Source organism: Lygodium microphyllum, chromosome 5, assembly GCF_053477565.2.
Source record: "Lygodium microphyllum isolate KBCC chromosome 5, Lygodium_microphyllum_v1.1.10, whole genome shotgun sequence".
NCBI lineage: Eukaryota > Viridiplantae > Streptophyta > Polypodiopsida > Schizaeales > Lygodiaceae > Lygodium > Lygodium microphyllum.
In genome coordinates this window covers 155,382,369-155,393,223 of record NC_141139.1, presented here as the reverse complement: position 1 = coordinate 155,393,223, position 10,855 = coordinate 155,382,369, and the positions used below count along the sequence as shown (strand labels likewise).

The 10,855-nt window shown below is 40.6% G+C and overlaps 1 protein-coding gene across 1 annotated transcript; it reads left to right on the top strand.

Annotated features, from left to right (window-relative positions):
• The first annotated feature begins 7,968 nt into the window (after window positions 1–7,968).
• On the top strand, window positions 7,969–10,466 carry LOC148036566 (uncharacterized). Its single transcript, XM_087679164.1, has one exon. The coding sequence runs from the start codon at window positions 8,454–8,456 to the stop codon at window positions 10,146–10,148; it is 1,695 nt and encodes a 564-aa protein (XP_087535290.1). The 5' UTR covers window positions 7,969–8,453; the 3' UTR covers window positions 10,149–10,466.
• The last annotated feature ends 389 nt before the right edge of the window (window positions 10,467–10,855 follow it).

Here is a 10,855-nt window from a genome sequence, read left to right as displayed (position 1 = left end):
CAAATGTACCCCTAGTGAGGAGAGAACAAGAAAAAGGTGACAAAGTTCAAATGTACATAAGTACAATAGGATGAGAAAAGACGTCATCTCATCCAATACCCATAACTTCTGAAGGGGGCAAAATGCTCCGCTAGAGATTTTTTGTGAGCAGATCTAGAGGATTTTAGTCAGTTGAGATCTTGACAAGGTAAATAGACTTGTCCTCAATGACCTCTCTGATAAAATGGTAACATGTCTCAATGTGTGTTGTCTTCACACAAAATACCAAATTCTTAGCTAGTTGGATAGCACTTTTAGAATTTGAATGCAATGTAGAGATCACATCAGTAATACCAAGGTCCGCCACCACCAAATGGCCTAGTAACCAAAGAGCCTCCTTGTAAGCCTCAGTGGTGGCTGTAACATACTCAGCCTCAATAGTAGAGAGAGTTGTGCATTTCTGCACCTTGGATATCCAAGAAACATCACCTCCAACAAAGGTGAAGACATAGCCAGAGGTGGACTTCCTACTCTCTACATGTCCTACATAATCAAAGTCAGTGTACCCCACGACTCCCGTATCCTCGCTACCATAACATATGCACATGGTTGCTGTGCCCGTTAGATACCTCCTAATACCCTTGATGGCATCCCAATGCTGTCTGCTAGGTGTAGCCATATAGCATGCCACAACTCCCATTGCAAATACTATGTCAATGTGAGTGGCTATCATGGTATACATCAAAATGTCCATGGCACATGCATACGAGATCTTGGCCATCTCGGCCTTCTACTAATTAGACTGTGGACAATCAGCATGACTAACCTTCACATGAGAGGGTAAAGGATAGCCAATAGGCTTACCACCTTGCATATGAAACTGCTCAATGACTTTCTAGATATACTCTTGTGTAGATAAAGGAGCCCCTTAGAGCGATTGCACGTGATACACATCCCAAGAATATGCGAGGCTTGCTGTCCCATGTCCTTCATCTCAAAGCTCTTCTTGAGCTGAGTTTTCAAGGCATCTAGCTCATCATCAGCTCTCCCAACAATAAGCATATCGTCCACATAGAGTACCAAAATCATAAGACTGCCATCACGACCCTTCTTCATGTATAAGCACGGATCCATAGCACTATGGCTATATCCCAATGAATGCATAAAATCATCAAACTTGTGGTACCATTCCCTAGGTACTTGCTTAAGGCCATAAAGGCTCTTTCTCAAGTTGTATACTAGGTGTTCCCTGTCTTTTTTTTTCAAAGCCCCTAGGTTGCTACCTATAGATCTCATTATACAAGTCCCCATACAAAAAGGTTGTCTTTACATCCATTTGATAAAGGTCCAGATCTAGATGAGCAACTGATGCTAGCATTAAGCGTAGGGTCATCATTTTGAGCAGAGGAGAAAAGACTTCATCAAAGTCAACACTATATTCCTACTTGAAATGCTTAGCTACCAATCTGGCCTTATAAGCAAGCTTGGAGCGTCCAGGGATATTTTTCAGCTTGTATACCCACTTGCATGGCAGTGCCTTTTGCCACTAGGCAAAGGAATGAAATTCCATGTATGGTTAGTTTGTAAGGAGTCAAACTCTAACTACATAGCCATGCCCCATGAGTGATTATCATCTCTCTGCATGGCCTCAACATACGAGAGAGGCTCACCTACATGTATCACCATAACATAATCTATGGAGGGTATAAAGTGCTCTAGTGTATGTCTAGATCATCTCAAAGCAAGCCGATCCTGCGCAATAGGTGGGAGTTGGGCCACTAGAGCATTAGCCGCGATGCAGGCTATCTAGCTTGCTATACGAGAGCAGGAGGCTCCTCTTAAAAGATCACCCTATGTACCTCAACCACCTATCAAGCTGCTTATGCATATTTTTCTCATGAAAAATGATATCATGGCTGCGGATAACCTTGTGAGTTTGCAGATCCCATAGGTAATAGCCCATCTCACCTCCTGCATCCTTATAACCAAGAAAGATGCATTTCATGGACTTAGAATTTGGCTTATTGTGCTTGTCCTTGGGAACATGGCAAAATATCTCACAACCAAAGATGCGCAAATGAGAATATGATGGGGGTTTTCCAATTTATACCTCCTTAGTAACCTGGCAATCAATAGTAGTGTAAGGGGACATGTTAATCAAGTGTATAGCAGTAGTATCTACCTCAGCCCAAAAGTATTGGGGCAAGCCTATCTAGCTAAGCATATTGTAGACTCTCTCCTAAATTGTCATGTTCATGCATTCGGCAATACCATTTTGGGGAGGGTTGTAGGGGGCAGTCAATTGACGGTTAATACCCCACTCATCACAAAATTACTCAAAAGCTTTTGAGACATACTCCTCCCCATTATCTGACCTTAGGCATTTCATCCTATACCTAGATTGGTTCTCGACAAGAGCAAGCTAATGTTGAAAGATAGACAAGACATCTGATTTTTGCTTGATAGGGAAAGCCCAAACCTTATGTGAGTAATTATCAATGAATGTGACAAAGTACTTCGTACCACCTATAGGGCATGTCACCACATATATCCGAATGAATAAGAGTTAAAGGCTCACCCATGCACTTCATGCCAAACTTCTTATGCATACTATGTGTTTGCCTACTATATAAACAATGATCACAAGACTCAAAACACTTATAGTCTAGGGGCAAAAGATATTGCAAATTGGTAAGCATTTTCATTCCTTTCAAAGACATGTGCCCAAGGTGAGGATACCAAAGAGATACATGTGGAATTGCAGCAATAGCCAAAACATGGTCAACAGACCTTGATACAAGCAAAGGATAGAGGGTACTAGACTTAGCACCATGTGCAATAACAAGATTCCCACGGGAAATCTTCCATGAGAAATCACCAAACGAGACAACATAACCTACATCATCCAAGGTGCCAAAGGTGCATCACAGAGATAAAGCTCTTCGTGAGAGCCAGTACATGATGTATATCATGAACAATGAACATGTTGCTGCCTGAACTAAAATGTAGCTAGATATCACCAATACCAATGATCTCCAATGTTAGGTCATTATCCAAATGGACAGATCTAGTCATACTATGATAAGAGTGAAACCACTCTCTATGAGGAGTCACATGAAAGGAAGCCCTTGCATCTATTAACTGACACCGAATATATTCTGACAAAGCATAAGTCAGCTATGAAGCATCCAAAGAAGAAGTTGCCAAGATAAGATCATCAGATATATCAAGATGCACCACATTAATATTCTCAATATTGACACTGGACTTGCTAGGCACAATGCTCTGATTATCATTCTTGTCTTGCACTTTACCCTTTCCCTTTTCCTTGCACTTGTCTTCACACATTTTATGGCATAGTGGCTGAATATGACCTGTTTTCCCACAATAATGACAAGTAAGAATGGACTTATGGCCATGTGACTTATTACGAGACTATCTACATGTCCTAGACTAAGACCTGTTAGAGACTCTACCACAGCCATTTTCATCCTGCTGGCCTCTTATAGGCAATGTATGTGATGTATGGGAAGCATTCACATTCTTTCTATTCACCTCTTCAGTCAAGAGGGCACTCTTAACATCCAAAGAGCCATACAGAAAGTGTCCCATGAATCAGGTGTATAGTACCAAGCAAAAATAAAGGATGTAAAGTATCTTTGAACTAAATCTCCCGTGAAGCTAAATGGCCAATGATAGAGTGAAACTCATTCAAGTGTGTAGACATAGAAGTCCCTTCCTTCATGCGAAGGTCCATCAACTATTTCAGCCAATACATTTGAGATGTAGGACTCTGCTGGTAATAAAGATTCCTAATCTGTGTCCAAAGCTCATATGTAATCAGATTTCTAGTTACAACATTGTAATGAACCTGCTTAGAGAGTGGTAAAATGATTGTAGACTTACATAGCTCATTTAGTTCATCCCAATCCTTGTTTGCAATGTTTTTGAGTTTGGCACCCCTATTTTTGAGTGGTTTAACCTACGATTTTTGCATTAAACCCTATCATTATTTGGGTCTTCCAATAACTATAATCAATCCCATCTAGTTTAAGATGTGGCTATTGTAATACTTTGCAAATCAGCCCTAAAACCTCTACTAAATCAAGTAGGATACATGAGATACTACCAAAGTAATGAGCTATCCACAAATTGTAAGCAAAAGATTGTCAAGTCCAAGTGACTACCCTCAAATAGCATGCATAAATCTAAAATGACAGGCTGTTGTAATAAAGTGCAATAATATACCAACAACCAACTATGAACAACCAAGAAGGAAGAAGACATGGGCAACATTGAAGACTGTCACAAGTACAATGTGCCAGAAACCATATATGCAGTAGGCATAGACGTCATGTACATGGTAGGTCTCAAGGGTAAATGAAAAGAACTGCCACATGTATAACCCATTGAGCAAAATCTCAATATATAACCTAGAAGCATATAAATACCACTGACACTACCCTAACAGATACAAGTACCATGTCCAAGCCAAGAGATCAAATCAGCCCATGATAGGGTAACTACATCCAATAAATATTAAGAGAGCATGTACATGTCACAATGAATCTCACTGTCTCACTATGATAAGTTCAAGCTCAATTACATAAACCAAATGCTCTGTAGTACATCCATGTGCCAATGTGGCTTAGTACGTAAAGTTGACTAGCTTCCATTGATGCAAAAGTCGAATGCAAGACAAGCAAGTAAAGCTCAAAACATCATGATGATGATACTAGATATTCGAGATCCATATAGTATACATTTGGAAGCATAAGACCCAATATATATTCTTCAAGCCCATAACTGCACAAGCCACTAAAGCAACAAGACTTGAACCACAGTCATGACAAATATTTCCAAGCTCAAAATCGAATCTCAAGAGTATCCCATAGCATATTTGAGTGTATAGAACAATGCTAAGCATCAATACATATATATGAAACATCCGGAATGACATTCAAGAGCAACATGCATGTAGTATTCTTGAGAAAAGCTTGCTATCCAATGTATTGCAGCAATGAAATATCTACTAAAACTAAGCCAATGCAAGCTCAATCGAAGCCTAAAAGCATTCCAAGTCATTTATCAAGCATCCCCAAGTGTTAAAAGAAAACATTCAGGCATCAATATCAAGCCTTAAAAGCATCAAGTGACAAGACGTATATTCTTTTTCTAGATAAACGACATTCAATCCTCTTATTACAACAATGAAATCTCTGAGAAAATTGAGCCAAATGTGTGCTCAAATCAGCCCAAAAGCATAACCATACCATCATGGGACCAAAAAAGCATCCCGCAAGCATCAAATGTGCATTATGGAATTTATTGTTTGTTATCCAAACTAGAATAGTTATGTTCTATGTGGAACAAAGAAGAGAAAACTGCACTTATTCAACTATGTGATCACCCAAATTTTGTAGCTCTTGTTGCGCTCTTCGTTTCTAGTCGTAGAGTGCCTAAATCTGATATAGTATGCAAGAGTTATGGCCAAAATATGATAGTGCCATCAAGCTACCATAACTATTCATGACTTCTATAACATGCTCTATATCCACTCAAAATGGATAAATTGGTTGCTCCTCAGCTCAATAAGCACTCGATAAGGCTCAACAAAGTTGGAAAGCTCCTCAACAAGTGCGAAGCAAACCAGAAGAAGGAAAGACTCAATGCATATCTCGAGAGAAAAAAACAATGGCTGCCATGAAACCTTGAGTTGAAGCTTTGAATTTGGGCTGAAGCAAAGGATAAAGAAGCTCCTTGAATGGTTAGCTTAGATATCAGTTGAAGGGAGTAAGCTTGGAGTGGAAGCACGCAAGTGGAAGTAAGAGCTACGATGGAAGGAAGGAGAAAGAAAGAAGAAAGAAATTTATATTAACGTCTACAACAGGCCAAGTTGGCCTATGAGACCAAAATGTTGCATACAAATGTCTGGGAGATTTCAAAAGTCCCAGTGAAGCTAACATTTAAAGAGAGAGAGAGAGAGAGAGAGAGAGAGAGAGAGAGAGAGAGAGAGAGAGAGAGAGAGAGAGAGAGAGAGAGAGAGAGAGAGAGAGAGAGAGAGAGAGAGAGAGAGAGAGAGAGAGAGAGAATGTGGGAACTCCAACCTCCACAATGTGTGATCGACCTTCATTTTATTCAAATGTCACTAAAAGAATAAAGAATGAAGTGATAGTGATGGGCGCTTGCTACCTGTAATATATATGTGTGTGGGTAGTACTACAAGTGTAGTAATACATGGGTGGCTAGGCACAACATGTGTCTTTACCTCCAACATTTTGTCTTTTTGGATATGACGATATTTTTAAGGTAAAAAAATTAAGGAACTATGAAAATACCTCTCATGCACTTGTAGTATACATTAATATAAACTATATTAAGAAACCATGAAAATCATCCCTCATACAAGATGAGACAGTATTAACATATATAATCGATATTGCCTAATTGCATATGGCAAACATAGAACCAAAATAAGATACCTTTTGTTAAAAGGAATCCTCCATCCCCATTTTCATGAATATGTAATGGAAAATGCCACATGAAAGTGTGAAAAATATGATAAATGGATGTGATTCCTTCACAGAATCTTGGCATGAAGGCGTTCTTAGGACTTCCACACACACACACACACACACACACACACACACTCTCTCTCTCTCTCTCTCTCTCTCTCTCTCTCTCTCTCTCTCTCTCTTAAAGCTTTTGTTCTATTCAATTTTATTTATATTTTTGTTTTTTTGTTACTTCTCTCTCTACTATTTATTTAGGTCTCTCTCTCTTTCTCTCCACACACACACACAAACACACACACACACACACACACACACACACACACACAAGGGGAAAAAAGCTTTTGGGGGTGGGCCACGTGGTCACAATAACAAAATGTAATGTATATGTGTGGATATCTTACATCCAACAACACTACTATAATGTGAAGTGTCACTTAGGGTGCAAAGCGCACTCCATTTTTGTGATGTCGCACTTTGCGTGGCCTAGGTGCAAAGTCCTTAACTACATAAATTCTTATGCGTAACACAAACATGTGCATGAGGATGCAAAGCACCCCTCCTAGAGCAAAGCACCAAGAGAACATTGATGCAAAGCACTCATAGAATTTAGGTGTGGAACACCTAGTATACTTTATCATATAGGTTAGTGAGCAATGGCGTGATGCTTATCTTTGGATGTGTTTCTATAGTAAATAATAAAATGTATGAAGCTATCGTCTTAAATAGACATTTGTTTTTAAAATTCTTATGTAAAGAATATGTACACTTGATGCAAAGCTTTCTTGATTGGAATTAGTGCCAAAAACAAAACATTACACATAGGGTCTCCTTTAATGTCCTTTGTTCTTTGCCCTAAGAAATCAAGGCACACATGTTTAGGAGTTGTTTAAATCTTGGTGGATAACATGTGATTTAGTGTGTAGCCACAACAACAACATAGGATGCCAATGTGTGGGGTATGTACACCTAACAATGGACCTGTCTCCACCAGGCCCAAGGTTCGCAACCAGTTCGGGCACTAGTGGGAAGCCCATGAAGACTAGCTCACATGTGACCAAAATTTTAAAGGAATAATTTATGGTTAGGAGAGTGTGAAATGCTGCCTTGGCCAATGAAAAGCCTTGCACGTGTGAAATTGGAAGCAGACCTTTTTGGACAATGCTTTCCCCTGGGTTTGTAGTTTGCAATCTGGTTCCAAACCCCAAAACATGGAAACCTGCAAAGTCATAAGCGGGTTGCGAGTCTGGTGGCAAACTCTAGGCTAGTGGCGATAGGCTCAAATACTCTTGCTTTGTGAAACATGGCTTGTGGCGATGAAGAGCACTCCATTTTCATGGTAACGTGCGGACCAAGCTCTATGAGTTTTTAGGGTAAAAGGAAAGGATTGGAAGGACTCTTTTGTTGCAAAAGTTCCTTATAGGCTTAAGAGAGGGGAATTAGAGGCAAATTTTCAGGCAATGGCAAGGTGCCACGTGGGCCAACAAGGTATGACCTCTATCCATTGCAACCCACAAGCAGAGTCTCGCTGATATCAGGAACCAGAAATTAACCTATTCTTCACAGAAAGTTCATACACTGTGTAAGACGTCTGAAGAGCTCTTCTAGCATCGCTGGTGGGGCTTTCTCTCTCCTCTTATGTTTGCAGTAGTTAACTCATTTATGATCGCCTTGGGATACAGTGCAGTGAGATGCGAGCAGAGTTCTGTGCTGGTTGACCCATTGTTCACAGAACGTTCATACTCTATGCAAGACTTTGTGCGAAGAGCTTTGGCATCGTGGATTGGGCTCTCACTCCCTCTCCTCTCATAGTTGCGCTGATTAACTCATTTATGAGCTCCTCGTGAATGCAGTACAGTAAGAAGCAAACAGATGTGCTAGCTGCCCAGTGAGGCTCAACATTTGCACTAGATAATGGCCATCTGAGGCCTGGTCACACTCGTGAATACCAAACCTTTGTTGATGCATGGATTCCTCGACTGCCGGTCAGGCAGCATGCTCTGTGCTTCATACCCTTGCTCTGACAATGTAGCAAGTGAGTGCATAAGGATACTCTCCCAGGCAGAAATGGGAATGGTTGCTTCCCCATTCTACACTCTTGAGTCCCAGGTAAACAAAATAAGCAGAAAGCATTCCAACTGTGAAATTGGCACACCACCAGCACAGCTTCAGCAGAATGGAAGAGCTGGGTCAAGGAAGGCTTCGCATCACAGAAGGGTAAGAGCATCATCTTGTGTTCTTCGGCAAGCGCAACAGGGTTCTTTGGAGTTGGCAATAAATAAGTTGCCTAGTGGTGTTTACCTCAGTCCTAGAAACTCCATGACCTCTTTGGAGGTGCTGAAGGGTCCAGCTGAACAGGGCCTGGCATCTGAGCTGACTAGGTTACTAGTCTCTGAGGCTATGAAGCGAGAGGGTGATGATTATGCATCTGTCAGATCAACTCAGGGAACCCAAAGTGTTTATGGGCAGGATGCTGTTGATGCTCCAACTGACACAACAGAAGTGCTCAAAGGCTCTGGTGATGCAACTCATGATGCTCAATCTGGGAGAAAAGACAGTCAAGCTGATAGTGGTTTGTATGATGATACTGATCAGTATATGGCTGAGCAAGGTCTATTGAACAAACCATCACCTTCACTATATCAGACAAAAAAGCTTGAACAAAGGCAGGGATCTCGACCTTCCCTACGAGACAATGCAGGATACAAGCTTGCACCTGGCTTATCACCATCCGAGAGCATGCACAGAAAGCGGGCCATTAGCGATCCTATACTCACCTGTGGATTCAGCACAAAAACTCATGATGCTGTGCTGTTTCTGGAACACCTTGGAGCTGACTATGTCAAAGTGCTTAGCAAAGACCCTGCGTTTGCAACATTTGATCTGGCAGTATTTAGGAGACTGATAAGTGTGTTATACTACCATGGTCTGGAGAGGAAAGACCTTGGAAAAATCATCAATCTGTGCCCACAGGTTCTCCATTTGGATCCAGAAACAGATTTTAAGCACCTTCAGAAGTTTCTCTTTACTGAAGTGGGGCTCCCTCCAGAAGATTTCTGTAAAGTTGTCAAGAGATGTCCACGCATCCTAGCTTGCAGTGTGGACAAGCAGCTACGCCCGGCCTTGAATTTTCTTTGCCTTTTTGGGTTCACCAGAATTGGTCAAGTGATCTCAATTAACCCTGCACTTCTTCTTTGTAGTGTGCCAAAGAGGTTGATTCCCCACTTGATTTTTTTGGAAGAGTTAGGATTCTCATATGAAGCAGCAGTCATCATGGTTCTCCGGTTTCCTGCCATGTTCAGATATAGTGCCAAAGAAAATCTTCAACCCAAGTTTGATTATCTTGTCAATGAGATGGGGAGAAACCCTTGTGAACTAATTACTTTTCCACAATATTTTGGATTCAATCTAGAGGGCAGGATTAAACAGCGTCATCGGTGGGCTGTTCAGCACAAGGTTCACATGCCTCTGTCACATCTGTTAAAGCTCCCAGAGGACAAGTTAAAATCCATGGTGCATACCTTAAATCAGGGTACTTTCAAGGATGAACTTTCCATGCATCCCACAATTGATGTGCCATATAATGATTGTGCTCTTGAGCGTTTGACAAGCATCCATTCCTGGAACACTGAAACACCATTGCTAGTGGGTGCTTAGATTTGTTGAAGGGGTTGTGATATATATTTGAATGGAGTTCTTTGCCATGTAATTTGTATATATCCATTTTTCACTGGATCTGCTGGTTAAGGTATCTTATGTTTATTGGTATCATATTATTTCATCATCTTGAGGCTTTTATTGTTTCATAAGTAATGACATTGTGCCTTCCTTGTTGTTTGTTATTAATGTCATACCTGTTCAATTTTGATTTATCTGTGGAGTTTCTTAAAGAGGTCAGTAGCCTTGTTTCATTTTTCTGGGTGCTGTTTCTTTTTGAACAACTGAAACACACATGTGAACCTAGCCAACTGGTTCACAGAAATCTCCCTAACTTGATTGCAGAAATCTCATAAGTTTTTCAAGTGCCTCAGCTAGTGTAAGGGTGATGCCTCATATGCTTTGAAGAACCAATCGATTTAGTGTTTTGCCGAAGTTAGTGTTTTATCAGGATATTCTTCTTGTTAGGCTCACTGCTAAACTCTTTTTGTGCAAAATTTTGCCCTTGCTTATGTACTATATTTCTATCAATATATTGTACTCTTCTGGCTGCACCATTGTAGCTGGGTGGTACATTTTCAGTAGGCGGTGTTGATCATCAAAGAAGATCTATTGTGCACCAGTCCATGTACTCAACCCCAAGTAAGATGATTTTTTCTTGGTTTTTAATGCAACTGGCATTATTTACCGGGAGCTCTTTGATTGTT

Coding starts and splice junctions, on each gene's coding strand:
- LOC148036566 (XM_087679164.1), top strand. CDS start 8,454: ATGCATGGATTCCTCGACTGCCGGTCAGGCAGCATGCTCTGTGCTTCA.